This window comes from Arachis hypogaea, chromosome 5, assembly GCF_003086295.3.
Source record: "Arachis hypogaea cultivar Tifrunner chromosome 5, arahy.Tifrunner.gnm2.J5K5, whole genome shotgun sequence".
NCBI lineage: Eukaryota > Viridiplantae > Streptophyta > Magnoliopsida > Fabales > Fabaceae > Arachis > Arachis hypogaea.
In genome coordinates this window covers 95,575,463-95,591,490 of record NC_092040.1, presented here as the reverse complement: position 1 = coordinate 95,591,490, position 16,028 = coordinate 95,575,463, and the positions used below count along the sequence as shown (strand labels likewise).

General features: G+C 33.9%; 3 protein-coding genes across 3 annotated transcripts; 2 read left to right on the top strand and 1 right to left on the bottom strand.

Moving 5' to 3' along the window:
• Window positions 1-236: 236 nt before the first annotated feature.
• LOC112802075 (uncharacterized) lies at window positions 237-4,226 on the top strand. The gene is made up of 2 exons (XM_025845082.3): window positions 237-3,064; window positions 3,214-4,226. Exons 1-2 carry the CDS (start codon window positions 439-441, stop codon window positions 3,630-3,632), a joined length of 3,045 nt encoding a protein of 1,014 aa, XP_025700867.1. The 5' UTR covers window positions 237-438; the 3' UTR covers window positions 3,633-4,226.
• A 3,179-nt stretch (window positions 4,227-7,405) lies between these two features.
• LOC112802074 (uncharacterized) lies at window positions 7,406-11,184 on the top strand. Its single transcript, XM_025845081.3, has 2 exons — window positions 7,406-10,229; window positions 10,430-11,184. Exons 1-2 carry the CDS (start codon window positions 7,643-7,645, stop codon window positions 10,825-10,827), a joined length of 2,985 nt encoding a protein of 994 aa, XP_025700866.1. The 5' UTR covers window positions 7,406-7,642; the 3' UTR covers window positions 10,828-11,184.
• Window positions 11,185-11,888: 704 nt separating this feature from the next.
• On the bottom strand, window positions 11,889-15,600 carry LOC112802073 (hexokinase-1). The gene is made up of 9 exons (XM_025845080.3): window positions 15,041-15,600; window positions 14,239-14,389; window positions 13,968-14,150; window positions 13,744-13,818; window positions 13,390-13,545; window positions 13,169-13,267; window positions 12,892-13,022; window positions 12,626-12,707; window positions 11,889-12,528 (listed from the first exon to the last, which is right to left on the bottom strand). The coding sequence occupies exons 1-9, from the start codon at window positions 15,304-15,306 to the stop codon at window positions 12,181-12,183; spliced, it is 1,491 nt and encodes a 496-aa protein (XP_025700865.1). The 5' UTR covers window positions 15,307-15,600; the 3' UTR covers window positions 11,889-12,180.
• Window positions 15,601-16,028: the final 428 nt, after the last annotated feature.

The following is a 16,028-nucleotide window of genomic DNA, read 5'->3' as shown; positions in this document are numbered from 1 at the left end:
ATGAATATTAAAAAATATATTATGTAAAACATTAAATCATATTTATTAAATATTTCATATTTGTTCCCTCTTCTTTATTTTTCTCTCTTTTCCTTGATTGAATTACCAATAAAAAAATTTAAAATATTCTTCTTTTAAAAAAATACTTTTATTTAGACCAATAAAATCTTAATCAATTATCAAGAGTCAAATTTCCAGACAGTAGTTAATTGGTTATTAATGACTTTTTCCGTCCCAAGAAAGGCATTGACTTTTCTGACCCAAAACACACATATTAACACAATGGATTTCAATATTCAACGTTTTGAAATTTTCAGGACCAAAACACAATTCTCCAAATTCGTAATCACATTCCCACTTTACAAACAATAAATCACTTTGCAAATCAAACTCCATTTTTGTTCATCTAACGAACAAAGAAAAAGAAATCAAACACAGATGAAGGAAGTTAGACTTTCATGTTTCACTCTTGTGGCGTTGATCATCATGTTCTTGAACCATGCAAACTCTGAGTCTCAGCTTCTTCATGATCAAGAACATCAAGTCCTAATGAGGATCAAGCATTACCTTCAAGACCCTTCTTTTCTCAGTCACTGGACCCCATCAAACTCCTCTCATTGTTCTTGGCCTGAGATTTCTTGCACCAATGGTTCTGTCACAGGAATAACTTTGGTTAATCTTAACATCAATCAAACAGTGCCATCTTTCATTTGTGATCTCAAGAACCTCACACTTGTTGATTTCAGCAACAACTCAATTCCTGGGGTGTTCCCAAATTATCTCTACAATTGCTCCAAGCTTGAGTATCTTAATCTTTCTATGAACTACTATGTTGGTGAAATACCTCATGATATTGATACTTTGTCCAGTTTGAAGTACCTTAACCTTAGTTATTCCAATTTCACCGGTGACATTCCTTCCAGTGTTGGAAATTTGAAGGAACTAAGGTTCCTTGCACTGCAAGATTGTTTATTCAATGGTACTCTCCCTGACGAGATTGGAAACTTGTCTAATCTCGAAACCTTGGATTTGTCCAGTAACGAATTGCTTCCGCCTTCGAGGTTTTCGTTGAGCTGGACCAAGTTGAATAAGCTGAAAGTGTTTTACATGTTTGAGTGCAACCTGTTTGATGAAATTCCTGAGAGAATTGGAGAAATGGTTGCACTGGAGAAGCTGGATTTGTCGCAGAACGATTTAACCGGAGAAATTCCAAGCAGTTTGTTCTTGCTGAAGAATCTGAGTGTTGTGTACCTTTGGGGAAACAAACTTTCTGGGGAGATACCATCCAAGATTGAAGCATCGAATCTGACCAACATTTCATTATCAAAGAATATGCTTACAGGGAAAATACCAGAAGATTTTGGAAAACTCCAAATGCTAATGGAATTCAAATTGAACATGAATAACTTGTCAGGGGAGATACCACAAAGCATAGGGAGTCTTCCATCTCTAGTGGATTTTCGTGTCTTCATGAACAACCTATCAGGTACTCTTCCTCCCCAATTCGGCCGAAACTCCAAGCTTCAATCCTTTCAAATTTCATCCAACAATTTTATTGGAATGCTTCCAGAGAATTTATGCTATTATGGTGAATTACTTACATTAACTGTTTATGAAAATAGCTTGAATGGTGAGCTGCCAGAGTCACTAGGAAATTGTAGTACCCTTCAGAACCTGAAAATTTGGAGCAATGAATTTTCTGGTAACATTCCTAGTGGCCTTTGGAAATCTCCCAATTTGGTGAATTTCATAGCACATCATAATAGGTTCACTGGTGAAATCCCTGATGAATTGTCACCGAGCATTTCGCTCTTCGACATAAGTTACAATCAGTTTTCTGGTAGAATTCCACCTGGCGTGTCATCTTGGACTAATGTGGTAGAGTTTATTGCAAGTAAGAACTATTTGAATGGAACTATTCCTCATGAGCTAACAGAACTTCCCAAGTTAACAAAACTCTTGCTTGATCAGAACAACCTCACTGGGACAATTCCTTCAGACATAGCCTCGTGGAACTCTCTAGTTACTCTAAATTTGCGCCATAATCACTTGTATGGACAAATCCCAGATTCAATTGATCCATTACCTGCACTTCTAGAACTTGACCTCTCAGAGAATCAATTCTCTGGCCATGTTCCTTCTCTGTCTTCAAGACTCACCAATCTCAATCTATCATCCAATCATCTGACTGGGAAAGTTCCAAGTGAATTTCAGAATTCTGCATTCGACACAAGCTTTTTGGACAATCCTGGCCTTTGCGCTGATACACCGGTGCTGAACATTACATTGTGCAATTCTGGCTCACAAAATTCAAGCAAGGACTCATCATCTTGGTCCCTTGCCTTGATCATAGGCCTTGTTTTAGCAGTCTCATTACTCGCTATTGTGGTGTTATTCTTGGTTATCAGATTCATCAGGAAAAGGAAGAAAGTGGATAACTCATGGAAGCTCACTTCATTCCAAAGGCTGAGCTTCACTGAATCGGATATAGTTTCTTCAATGACAGAACATAATATCATTGGCAGTGGAGGATATGGTACAGTCTACCGTGTCAATGTCAATGGTTTCGGCTTTGTTGCTGTCAAGAAGATTTCTGGGAACAGAAAGCCAGACCGGAAGCTTGAGAATTCGTTTCTCTCTGAAGTTAAGATATTAAGCAGCATTCGACATAGAAACATTGTGAAATTGCTATGCTGCATCCACAATGATGATTCTATGCTTCTTGTTTATGAGTATATGGAGCATAGAAGCCTTGACAAATGGCTGCACAAGAAGATCAAGCCATCATCACTATCTATTTCAGGTTCAGTCCAACATCATCATGTTGCACTGAATTGGCCCAAGAGAATACAAATAGCCATTGGTGTTGCACAAGGACTGAGCTACATGCACCATGATTGCTCCCCGCCCATTGTTCATCGCGATGTGAAAACGAGCAACATACTTTTGGATTATCAATTCAATGCAAAAGTTGCTGATTTTGGCCTAGCAAGGATGTTGATCAAGCCAGGGGAACTTGCCACCATGTCAACTGTTGTTGGATCATTTGGATATCTTGCTCCAGGTAAATCTTCTGTTACATTAGTCCTTAAATGGTATACCTTAGTATAATGTTGGCAATAATTGTGTCAAATAATTCTAGCTATGCAGCATTGATCAATCAACTTCTCTTAGTTGCTGTTGATATTGTTTTCCTTCATACTTGAAATGCAGAATACATTCAGACCACAAAAGTCAGTGAAAAGATTGATGTTTTTAGCTTTGGGGTGATCCTATTGGAGCTGACAACAGGTAAAGAAGCTAACTATGGAGATGAGCACTCATCTCTTGCAGAATGGGCATGGAAACACATTCAGTTAGGAAGCAACATTGAAGAGCTACTTGATAAAGAAGTCATGGAACCTATTTACATGGATGAGATGTGTCATGTTTTCAAACTTGGGGTGATGTGCACTTCAAAGCTTCCTGATTCTAGACCTACCATGAAGGAGGCATTGCAAGTATTGCTACAAAGTGGTGAATCATATTCTTTTGGCGAGAGGAATAGTGTTGGACAGTGTGATGCTGTTCCTCTTCTTAGAAATTCAAAACGTGAGCATAAATTGGATATTGATGGTGACAAACTAGCTTGATTTTGTGATCAAGGTCAGTATCATCTAAGATATATAGGTATTCAATCATATTATGTGTACACCAAAAAAATCTGCTACATGTATGCAAAAATCAATCATTCATGTGTTTGTATATAAACACATATATTGTTTAAATCATTTTTAATGTGTATTTTATGTTGCAATATGTATTTTACACATGACAACTGATTTGGTGATTGATTTTTTATATACAAGTAACATGATTATTTGATATTTTGTTATTTTTTAATCTATCACTTATTTTTTTAGTATATTTTTAGATTAACAGATATGTATTTATTTGTATTTAAATACATTGATCTACTGATATACTAAATTGGACAGTGATGATTAAAATAGAAGAAAGTATGACCCATAATGGCTTTTTGATACAGTCCTTCGATGGTGCCAATTATGGAGTTGGAGTCAGTGCCTTGTTAAAAACATAGAACATAGAACATAGCTATAGGATAGCATGGTACATATAGATATATCAATAAGAGGAAATAAATCCTGCCGAAACTAAATAAAATCCTCTGTGTTGTATAATAACAAGATATTTAATGCAGAAAACTTGCTTATCTTTATTTCACAGCAGCAGTTTTTATTAAGGATATACTCCTTATAATTGTGCCATTTGAATGTCATTTTTTTTGTTCCTTACTATTTTATTAATAAAAAAAATAAAGTAAGAGAAAAATTCAAAGAATAGTAAAGTTTATTGTTTTTGGTTAGTGCTTTAGTCATGAGTCATCAGTCCAATTTTTTTAATCCAACAACATATTTTTAGCTTACACTTTTAAATATTATTGATTAATTGTTAACCAAAAATAATAAACTCTGTCGGTCATTCGTCTAGTGTTTTTCAAATTTACTAGTATCACTATGCATTATCTAGTCGTCGCCATCTTTATATTGGAGATTTTAATTTAATGATATTCAAATATTCGTTATATAATTCTTCTTATCATTTTAACTTTCAGTTTATCCTAAATTATTTTGTTATGTATCACTTTTACCAAATAAGATTAATGACACAGCAGCAGTAGTAGTAGTAGTATAAGTGCACCTTAGGACGGTGAAATTCTAGAAAAGGGAAAAAAAATCCACTTTCTGATATTTGATTTTCCCTTAAATCTAACACAATCTCAAAATAAAACTTAGAAAATCAAATGATCAAAATAATAATTTTTTTGGTGAGATGTGTTATTTAAGACTTGTTTGGATGAGCTTTTAAGAAAAGATCGTTATCTTTTTTGAAAAGATCTTATAAAGAAGTAAAAGTAATTTTATGTTTGGATATCTCATGTAAAAAGATCTTTTTATTTATCAATTATATTTGGGTATAACAATATAAAAGTACTTTTTTGTTTATTTATTACATGAAAAATATCTTTTTTTTAAAAAAAAAAAATTTAAAAAAAAAATATAAATTACAGCTTCTCAAAATTTTTTTTTTAATTTTACTAATACTTTTACTTTTACTACTAAAAATTTACCAAATACGATAAAAAATAAAAAAGATATTTTTTTATTAAAAAAATATTTTTTTAACAAAATAATAACACGCAAACATGCACTTTCATACTATTTTTTAAATATATTTTTTTATAAAACTTTTATTCTAAATTTCTAATATAACGAGGAAAGAAAATATACAAATCAAAGTATAGCATATAATTTCTTAAACTTAAGATAGACAATGAAAAGCTGCATGGAAAATGGAAAATAGTCAAACATGGCGGATGCTTGTGCTTCGTGCAAGGTTCCGCATAAAAAGCTGATGTGAACTGTGGGCATGTAGTCTAATGTTGACCGCATAAAAGTATGCAAAATTAAGAACATTGAACAACGGTGCAATCAAATAATTTTGTAGCAATAATTAAGAAATATTATATATATATTATTTTTATTTTTTTTTGTGTATTTTTGTTCTTGTATATTAAATATGATGGAAAAAAAATGAAAATAAAAAAAATTGTGATATATGTCAATAAAAAACATATAAAAGAGATAAAAACAAAAATTGATATAAATATTATTTTTCATAATAATAATTGTGGTGATGTTGCTTGATGTGTTATCTTTCTAGAATATGAATAAAATATATCTGTACTCACGTGAATTGAAGTGAGACTAGTATTTTCAATTTTCATACAATCCAATTTAGATAACTATTAAAGGTGTGTTTGGCAACCACGTTCAAAGAGAAAAAGTACGTTTAGATATCTTGAAAGCTGTAATTTTTAGTTTGGCAAATATTTGGATCATGAACGCAGAAGTGATTTTGCATTCAAAACCACGTTTTCAAAAAGCAACAATTTTAAGCTTCTGCGTTTCACCAACGGGCTTTTAGCCATCAATACTCAATCTTTATTTATCTTTTACCAATTTTATCCTTTATGCATACTATTGTATTATTTATATTATTTTTATTTATATGAACTATCTTTTTCTATTATTTACTATTTTTTTATTGATTATTTATTTGATATTATACACTTTTATAATTATAATTTTTTTTGTATTATTTTTATTTTTTTAATATAATATATTGATCCTATTAAGAAAATAAATTAAACAAAAAATGAATTCTAAATAATAATAATAAAAAATTATAACATACTAAAAAAGAGTACTAAGAGTACTAAAAATATACTATATAAAAAATATCATAAAAATTTTTTTGATTTATTTTAATTACTACCAAAATAAATATTTAATTTTTTATTATTTTTAGTACTCTCTAAAATTTATATTTTGTTAGTTTTAATTAAAAGTATATTTTACCAATTTTTATATATTATTTTTATTTTAGTGTATAAATATTAATTTATTATAGAATTAATTAATAAGATCTATTTAAATATCTAAATTAAAATAATATACAAAAATTATTTAAGTTGATGTCTATTTTAGTAATTTTGTATCTAGAAGTGATTTTGAATAGTGTAATCCAAATAACATTTATTTTACTATAATCCATTTTGATATAAATATTGTCAAACATAAATCACTTAACACAAACTTACTTTTCATCAAAATCAAGTTTGCAAAACCAATTTTATTCAAACTCCCATTTGCAAACTGTAATCCAAACACACACTAATAGACTAGATAGGGAATCTAAGCCGATTGAATTTTATTTTAGAGTTAAAAGTTTAGGAAAAGTTTTGATAGGAGTTATTCAGGAAAAAGAATAAATAAAAATAGAAATAAATAAAATATTTTTAACCTTTCCTAACTAATCTTTGTTTATAAGAAAGAAATAAATAAAAGATTAGTTGGGTGGTTGCCACTTGATTACTCCAGGTTCCTTTAACAACAGACAAGAAGCAAAAAGCTAAAGAGTTTAACCACTGTCCAACAAAGAAACCCCCAAGCTTGAATCATGGAGTAAAGAAAGTATCACCAGGTTGGAAAAGCCATAACAAAATCACCATCAAGGCTTGAAAGTTTTAAATTATTAAGTATTTTGATTGCCCCTATAATATAACTTTAAACAATATTAAAAGTAAAGTTTACTTAGCAGTTTTATTACTTCTTAACTTTTAACCACTTCTCCGCTTAAACAAGTATTCAAAGTTTGAATTGGCTAAAGACAAAATTTAAATGAAGCTTAGATCTATGATAGATTAATTTTTAATCTACCAAAAGATAATTATTGAGAATCATGGAATGATTTGACTTGTTTAACTAAACTGTAATTTAATTATTCTTAATTGCCATCTTTGTTCTTCAAATAAAGACAACTACTTAAGAAATTTCCCCTTAGCACATTGGTCTATTAGCATAAACTAGTCACCAAAGAGTCCAAATCAATGGTCCAAGGGTTCACAAGAAAATAATTGGCATAAACTACAGTATAGTAAAAGTTAAAACTCTGATTTTGAAAGCTACTGATGAAGAACTGTGTTTGTAAACCAGGAAGAAAAGTCAATAGTGTTCATACAATAAATCCTCTTCACTCAGTAACACAAAGTGTGAAAACCATAAACAGATAATACAATATGCAAATTCTCTATCTTCTCTCTTTCTTCCTCTTCTTCCTCACATATGCAGCATCTCAGTCTTTGTATGAACAAGAACATGCAGTGTTGTTAAAGATAAAGCAATACTTTCAAAATCCACCAATCCTCAGTGACTGGACCTCAAACACTTCACACTGCCAATGGTCAGAGATAACTTGCACCAATGGTTCTGTCACTTCACTATCCATGTTCAACTTCAACATAACTCAAACACTTCCACCTTTCATGTGTTCACTAAAAAGCCTCAAACACATTGATTTTCAGTTTAACTATATCCCTGGTGAGTTCCCAAGGTTCCTCTATGGATGCTCCAATCTTGAGTACCTTGATCTCTCAGAGAACTACCTTGTTGGTGAGATTCCTCATGACATAGACAGGTTGCCAAGGTTGAAGTTTCTTAACCTTGGGGCCAACAATTTCTCTGGGGACATTCCAAGTAGCATTGGGAATCTCAAAGAACTGAGGAATCTTCAACTTCATATGTGTCTCTTCAATGGTACTTTCCCTGATGAAATTGGCAACTTGTCAAACCTTGAAACCTTGTATATGTACACAAACATCATGCTTCCTCAAACAAAGTTGCCATCAAGCTTGACCAAGTTGAAGAATCTGAAGGTCTTTAGGATGAATGATGCCAACTTGGTTGGTGAAATCCCTGAATCCATTGGAGAAATGGTGAATTTGGTGGAGTTGGATTTAGCACAAAACAATCTGAGAGGAGAAATTCCAAGTGATTTGTTCAAGCTGAAGAATCTGAGCTTCCTTTATCTTTTCAAAAACCAGCTTTCTGGAGTTATACCTGGAGTTGTTGAAGCATTCAACTTGACAATGTTGGAAATTTCAGAGAACAATCTCAGTGGGACAATACCGAATGATTTCGGAAAGCTCAAAAGTTTGACTCAGTTGTGCTTGCAAATGAATCAATTATCTGGTGATGTACCAGAAAGCATTGGTACTTTGCCATCTTTGACAGATTTCATCGTTTTCCAAAACAACTTATCAGGTAATCTTCCTAAAGACTTCGGCCGCTTCTCAAATCTTGAAACTTTCCAGGTTGCATCTAATAGTTTTACAGGAAGCCTTCCCGAGAATTTGTGCTATAATGGAATGTTAGTTGGTTTAACTGCTTATGACAATAACCTGAGTGGTGAGTTGCCAGAATCTCTAGGAAATTGCAATACCCTGCAATATCTGAGAGTTGACAAGAACAACCTTTCTGGCAACATTCCTAGTGGCCTGTGGACTTCCAGGAACTTGTCGACGTTTACGATAAACGAAAACAAGTTCACTGGTCAGCTTCCTGAAAGATTTCCTAACAATCTTTCAACATTGGCATTAAGTTATAATAAGTTTTTTGGAATAATCCCAGATAGAGTGTCTTCATTGAAGAATTTAGTTGTGTTCAATGCAAGTAACAACTTCTTCAATGGAAGTATTCCAAAGGGGCTAACAGAGCTTCCACAAATAACAACTCTTTTGCTCGATCGGAACCAGCTCACAGGGCCACTTCCATCAGATATAGTATCATGGAAGTACCTAGTAACTCTGAATTTGAGCCATAATAAAATCTCTGGAGAAATTCCAGATGCAATTGGCAAGTTACCTACATTAAATGTGTTGGACTTGTCAGAAAACAAGATCTCCGGGCAAATTCCACCACAAATTGCACAGATGAGGCCTACCAATCTCAATTTGTCCTCAAATCTTTTGACAGGGAGGGTTCCAAGTGAGCTTGAAAACATTGCTTATGCTACAAGCTTCTTGAACAATCCTGGTTTATGTGCTGATACTTCAGTGCTAGACCTTTCCTTGTGCAGGTCTAGCACTCGAAAAACAAAGACTAGTTCACTTTTATCTCATGCTATGCTTGTGAAACTGCTGGTAGCAGCCTCCTTACTAGCTTTCTTGTCAGTACTCTTGTTGATTGTATTTTATAGAAAAAGGCAGCGAGAATTGCGAAAGTCATGGAAACTCACTTCCTTTCAGAGACTGAGCTTCACGAAATCAAACATTGTGTCTTCAATGACAGAAGAAAATATTGTAGGCCGGGGTGGATATGGTGCAGTATACCGTGTTGCCATCGAAGGTTTAGGCCATGTTGCTGTGAAAAAGATAAGGAACAGCAGGAAATTAGAGCCGAAACTCGAGAGTTCATTCCTTGCAGAGGTTGAAATACTGAGCAATATTAGGCATACCAATATTGTCAAGTTGCTATGCTGCATCTCAAGTGAGGATTCTCTGCTCCTTGTCTATGAGTATCTTGAGAATCACAGCCTTGACAGATGGCTGCACAAGAAGAGTAAGTCATCATCAGGACATTATGATATCCTTGATTGGCCAAAGAGATTGCATATAGCCATTGGAGCTGCTCAAGGTTTGTGCTACATGCACCATGACTGCTTGCCCCCGGTTGTTCATCGAGATGTGAAGTCAAGTAACATTCTGTTGGATTCTGATTTCAATGCAAAAGTTGCTGATTTTGGTCTGGCAAAGATGTTGGTCGAACCGGAAGATGTTGCTACCATGTCCTCAGCCGTAGCCGGCACATTCGGCTACATTGCTCCAGGTAAAAGGAAAAAATATTACATTGCTTAAGTTCTCTATTTCCATTTGGTACCATTACAGATAATAGGAAGTAATAGCATCATTTGATCCACATATAAATTATATAATTAACTCCACTTAAAGAAGACTTAGTTGTTGTAGTTGTATAGAGTCTGTAGACATACATTTAAATCAATATTTTGTTTCATAATTGTATTCCAGAGTATGGTCAAACAACAAGAGTCAATGAGAAGATAGATGTCTATAGTTTTGGAGTTATCCTTTTGGAACTAACAACCGGAAGAGAAGCAAATCAAGGAGAAGATGAGTACTTGTCTCTGGCCGGATGGGCGTCACAGCTTGTCGCTTTAGGAAGTAACATAGAAGATGTTCTGGATGAAGATGTTAAAGAACCAAGTAACTTGGAAGAAATGTGCAGCATCTTCGAACTCGGGGTCAAGTGCACTGCACCAGTGCCAACTAGTAGACCTTCCATGAAGGAGGTTCTAAAAACATTGCAAAGCTTCAGTAGTCCATTTGCCAAAGTAGAGAAGAATGTTGGTTACTATGATGCTGCTCCCCTTCTTAAGCATGAAAAATGGGAAAAGCAGATATATTGATAGGTGGGAAAGAAAATTGACAGCAAGGTAGATAGGCAATCCAATTTTGAGTACCCTCTCTAAATAGTCTTCCCTCCATTCTATTTTATCTGTCGCTGGAGAGTTTCGCAGCGACAGATAAAAGGGAACGGAAGGAAAATGCAGAAAGCTTAATAAATTGTCTCCCAAAAAGGCTTGTTTTGAAGTCAGCATAAGTCAGTGAAGCTTATAGGACACGTACATTATGACAAACAAGCAGTAGTTACAAGTAGGGGATCACTAGTAGTTGAAATAATTACGTAGTTATGTAGCTTCATCTAATGAGACAAACCTTGTTGCTTGTGTTTACTTGTATAAAATGATGTCGGATTTTCTTTCTATTTGCTTCAGAAATATTTACATGCTCCTAAACACATTTAGTGCTTAATTTAGAAACCGTAAAGATAGCTACGTTTCAATTGAAGGGAAGAAACAGTAAAGCACTTATTGTTAGTTTTTACAAGTTCTTTCTACACATCCCTATAGTTTAGCAGATAAAAGTTTGTCTTTTAATCATATATGAAATTAGTGTATTATTTACAAATGCACTAAATTGGTAACTTAATGCAATTCGTGTAGCCAAAATAAATTTTAAAGCGACATCATAGTATTAATATTTATTTTCCAATGAAGATATAAGACATTTTGAGAGTTAAGAGAAGACAGTGATGTGAATAAACTGTAGAGTGAAGCTAGGGTAGACTTGTGATGGTTGTATGAGCTATATGGTATTTATGGCCATCTTGAAAGCAACAATGATCTATATCTATATCTTAAAGACTACTTGTGATTAAATACATCATTTTTCCAACTTACAAAATCAGTTAAACCGACATTTATTTTGAAGTGAAGAAAGTTTATCATGCCAAACATAACTAGCTGTTGATGGATAACACAAGTTTTGAATCAAAATCCATAACCCTACAGTCTTCATGTAAAATGATAGTTAAGAACTATTAGATGATTTGATATATTTGACTAAACTACTTTACATAATATGTGTAACATCTTAGTTATCATCTTCATATGTGAGTAATCACCAATAAATTAAACCATAATTTATTATGTTGAAAACAAGGTTACATTGGCAAAAAGTAGAGTAATCAAAACTGCAGTTTACAATTAGGTCACTCCCTATTATTCCTTAGCATGGGAGAGACAGACACTCTAACCAAAATTATTTCCCAGATAAACACAGCCCTATCCTTCACTTACAAGCTCTCTTGGACCTTTAATTAAGGCTTTGCTGCTACAATCTCTTGATATATTATTTATACAAAAACAGAAAAGGAAGCTTAAATTACACTTTGTTTATCCTTGGCATTAACCACATCTTTAGGACTCTGTGATTCCCAAATACTGGGAGTGTGAAGCTGCAAGGAGGGCTGCGCCAATGCCAGAGCCGTCATTGGAATGCTCCATAGCAATGGTCTCAGCTACTTCATCTCCCAACAACTCTTTCACTGTACTCTCCAAGCAATTTCTGAATTTAGCATAGTGTTCAAACAATCCACCATCCACTGCTATCACTGTTCTTTGTTTTCCCCCATCCTTGACAGTGTCTCTTCCTATTTTCTTAAGGATGCCTACCATGCTTGCGGCAGCCAGTCGAGCCCCACGAATAGCAACAATGTCGAAGACTTCTACAACAATCTTCCTCATTTCTAAGGACGAGTTATCGATCTGAAAAAAGGAAAAGCAATCAGGACACCTAGCATGTTCATTCGGGAAGACACAAATACCGATTCCTATTCGTCCTTAATCGTAATCTGTAACTAACCTTTAAAACATCCCTCAATTTCTTTTCAACGACCTTCAGATCTGATGATGTGTCTTGATGCATAGCAGACATGTCTGGTGTCCTATATATCCCATAAAATATTTGTGAAAACACACTTCGATATAAAGAAAATGGAAATAATAGTTTACAAAGCAGATTTATATAACTAAAAACAAAGCAACAAGTTTCAGTAGTCATATGATCAACTTAGAGGCTATCAACCAAGGCAAATAAAACAAAATGTTTGGCTGGATCTTAAAACATACCTAAGTATGAATTGAGTTCTCAACTTTGGTGGCACACTATCTCCAAACAAATCAGCTTCTTCAGCCATCTTTAGTAAAACTCTCCTTGCAATCTCCCCCAAATACATACCAGAAATTAACTTCTCGAAAATCTAGAAGAAATGGCAGAAGAGTATTATAGAAACACATTAGTTATGGCACATTTGGATCAGGTTTTATTCACTGCATGGCACAGGCACAAGTACTAAAGCAAATTTTACAAAAGGCTATGATTTAACCAATTATAGATAATGATTACCTGTTCTCCAGGGTTTAGGCTTTCGACATCTAAAGCTTTGTCATATTCTGTTAGAGGAAGATGGGAGGAGAGGAAATTTCCCCACTCCATGTTTATAACCTACAGAATCAGTGAACAATCAGCGCACTTTGACACACCAGTATGTGCTTCTTAGAATCATGTTACACATAGTTTAATTATTGTATAAGAAAATATGATTTATATATTCTTAATCAAATCACCATCTCTCCTGAATTTGGTAGAAGACCCTGCCATTTGGGAATTGCTTGTGCACGTTCTACATATGCTGCGTTTGTCCCAGTACCAAGAATCACACCAGCAATGACATCCTGATTGCCAAATCTCGCTCTAGCTAATGTTCCAACAGTATCATTAACCTGCACATTGTATCACGAAGTCAGGTTAATGTTTTCAGTTGATGAATCAAGTAACCAAGAATTTGTTTTTCTCTCTTTGTTGAAACTATATCGCCTCAATAATTCAAATTTCTTTTGTCAGGCTTGAATTGGAGATCATTTCTAAAGCCTAACATCAAGGGAAAAAGGAAGTCACAAAGAAAGGAATCCGGGACTAACTAGTGCTGCAACACGCATATCCAGGCCAATTTTCTCCAATGACTTGGTTAGCCTCCCAACCACATCTTCTCCAACCTACAAAAAGTCCAAACAAAATCCATCAAAAAAAGGAACATAGTAATGTCTGTGACGACAGAGACAGAACACTCATGTATATATATGAATCGCACGATTGACACACCATAATCACAAACGCAAATGACAATCAAGGTTACAGGGATTACCATATCCTCAATATTGAAACCTTTTGTCCACTTTATTAGAGTTCCAGATGCAATTGATGTTTGCCTCACTGGAAATGAGAAGGTGAATCCCAGTTCTCTTTGTCTGCCAGGGGGAGGATGAAACTCTTCGGGTTCAGAACTAATGAACTTTGCAAGCGATGTTGCTATAAAATCAAATAATTCCTGAAATGATGAACATAATTAACACATTTCAGGGTGCAGGCAGGCTCATTGCAGCCACAAATTTTCTAACAAGTAATAACAAACTTACATCCGATGAACTCGTCATCAAATGAGGAGGAATCGAAACTTCATTGTGCTCTATTTTGACAATGCCTTTCCCATTTCCACCTAATTGCACACGAAGGGTGCGAAAGTTCGTCCCACCAAGATCCAATGCATAAAAGGTTCCTTTCTCATCCCTGTTAAAAAAAAGGGAGAGAATACAAAGAGTGACTCAGAGGAATGAACCTTCAAAAACTACAGTCACATAACATAGAACATACGTTGATTGTTTCCAATAAATTGAAACACAATAAAATACTTAATCACTGAGGTATACTCTTTGTACATTTGTCTTTAGATTCTCCACAACACAATATAAAGGTTATAAACAATCCAATGCTTACAAGTAAGCCATTATCATCAAACTGATACATAACCAACAAAAAATATTAAAAAAAGAAGGGTAAGAAGTCAACATATAGCATTCAGTCCAGTTCAGCAGTAATCAACTAATCAGCAACATCAGAACTATAACTTACTTTATCCACACAAACTCAAGAAGAAGATTAAAAAGTAAAAAAGGAATGAACAAATAATAATAAATTAGAAAAATTGAAAGGGTTTTGCTATGAGAAACAAGTTTTTGACTTTTAGTACATTTAATGTCAAATCATAAAACGCAAAATATAGGATTATATTCCATGACTTAAGAACAAGGTCGATATAAACACATTCCCAACATTATAAAGAAGAAAATAAAAATTGGAACAAAAACACACGCAAACAACATATCCAAAACGAAAACAGAATTTAAAAAAAATGAAAAAAGAAAAGAAAAATGGGCTAACCCGGTAGGAAGATTGTCAACAAAGCTTATCAACATCTTGAGCTTGCTTCCACCATCAGAAGCAAGACCAGCGTGCATCTCAACCTCCATGGCTTCAGCTACGAGCTTCAGCTTCGAAGTTGGTGTAGCACACTGTTCTTCAAGTTCCTTCGCTATCGCTACTGCGCGTTCCCATTTTGCTGAGTTTCCGAAGTGGTGGCGCACCACCAGTGCCGCCGCTGCAGCCGCCGCGCAGACCACTGCTGCTCCCACAGCCGTCTTCCCCATGAGCACCTCGTCGGTCACTGAGTCTGAACTCGCACCGAGTCAATCACGAGTTTTGTTTGCAAAGTTTGGAACTTTTCGAAGAAGGTAAAGGGGTGGAGGAGTTACGAGAGAATCGGGAAGATGTTTGTGGATTTTTGGAGCTACCGAGATTCCTTTTTATTCTGCGCGCTTTCATGTCAGAAAATGATTGCAATTTGCGCGGAAAGAGAGAGAGAAAAGAAAAACAAATATACAAAATTCATTTTCTTAGTTTTCTCACTGGTCAAATTAAGAAAATATTATACCAGGAGTACTAGGCGCTAGCAGTTGTTATGATTTGTAGTTATCTATTACTCATCACTAATATTTTTAATAATATGATAAAATTATATCTATTAATATGAAATTATTTGTTTTTCTTTTACTAATCAACTAAATTTCAATAAAAATATTAAATTTCATGATTTTTTTATATTATATACATAAAAGACTTTTATTTGTAATAAAATAGATTAATTTTGATAGATTAATTCTTTATAAACGAGAGATATACTAGAAAGATTAATATGTTGTATTTAACGGTAAAAAAAGGTTAGATAGTCTGTTAGAATTTATAGTTTGATCTGTATTTGGTCTGATTTATTATAAAATAGATATAAGCTCTTAAAAATTTTTATTATGTTAATAAGTCAGATTTAAATTTACTAATTAACTTTATTAACCTGTTAAATTTGTAGGTCGAT

What these genes read in the sequence shown, in the direction of transcription:
- LOC112802074 (XM_025845081.3), top strand. Translation starts at nt 7,643, where the DNA reads ATGCAAATTCTCTATCTTCTCTCTTTCTTCCTCTTCTTCCTCACATAT. An exon ending in ATTCGGCTACATTGCTCCAG is followed by an intron (nt 10,230 to 10,429) that starts GTAAAAGGAAAA and finishes ATTGTATTCCAG; the next exon opens with AGTATGGTCAAACAACAAGA.
- LOC112802075 (XM_025845082.3), top strand. Translation starts at nt 439, where the DNA reads ATGAAGGAAGTTAGACTTTCATGTTTCACTCTTGTGGCGTTGATCATC. An exon ending in ATTTGGATATCTTGCTCCAG is followed by an intron (nt 3,065 to 3,213) that starts GTAAATCTTCTG and finishes CTTGAAATGCAG; the next exon opens with AATACATTCAGACCACAAAA.
- LOC112802073 (XM_025845080.3), bottom strand. Translation starts at nt 15,306, where the DNA reads ATGGGGAAGACGGCTGTGGGAGCAGCAGTGGTCTGCGCGGCGGCTGCA. An exon ending in GTTGACAATCTTCCTACCGG is followed by an intron (nt 14,390 to 15,040) that starts GTTAGCCCATTT and finishes TTTTTTTAACAG; the next exon opens with GGATGAGAAAGGAACCTTTT. An exon ending in TACCAAATTCAGGAGAGATG is followed by an intron (nt 13,268 to 13,389) that starts GTGATTTGATTA and finishes CTGATTCTGTAG; the next exon opens with GTTATAAACATGGAGTGGGG.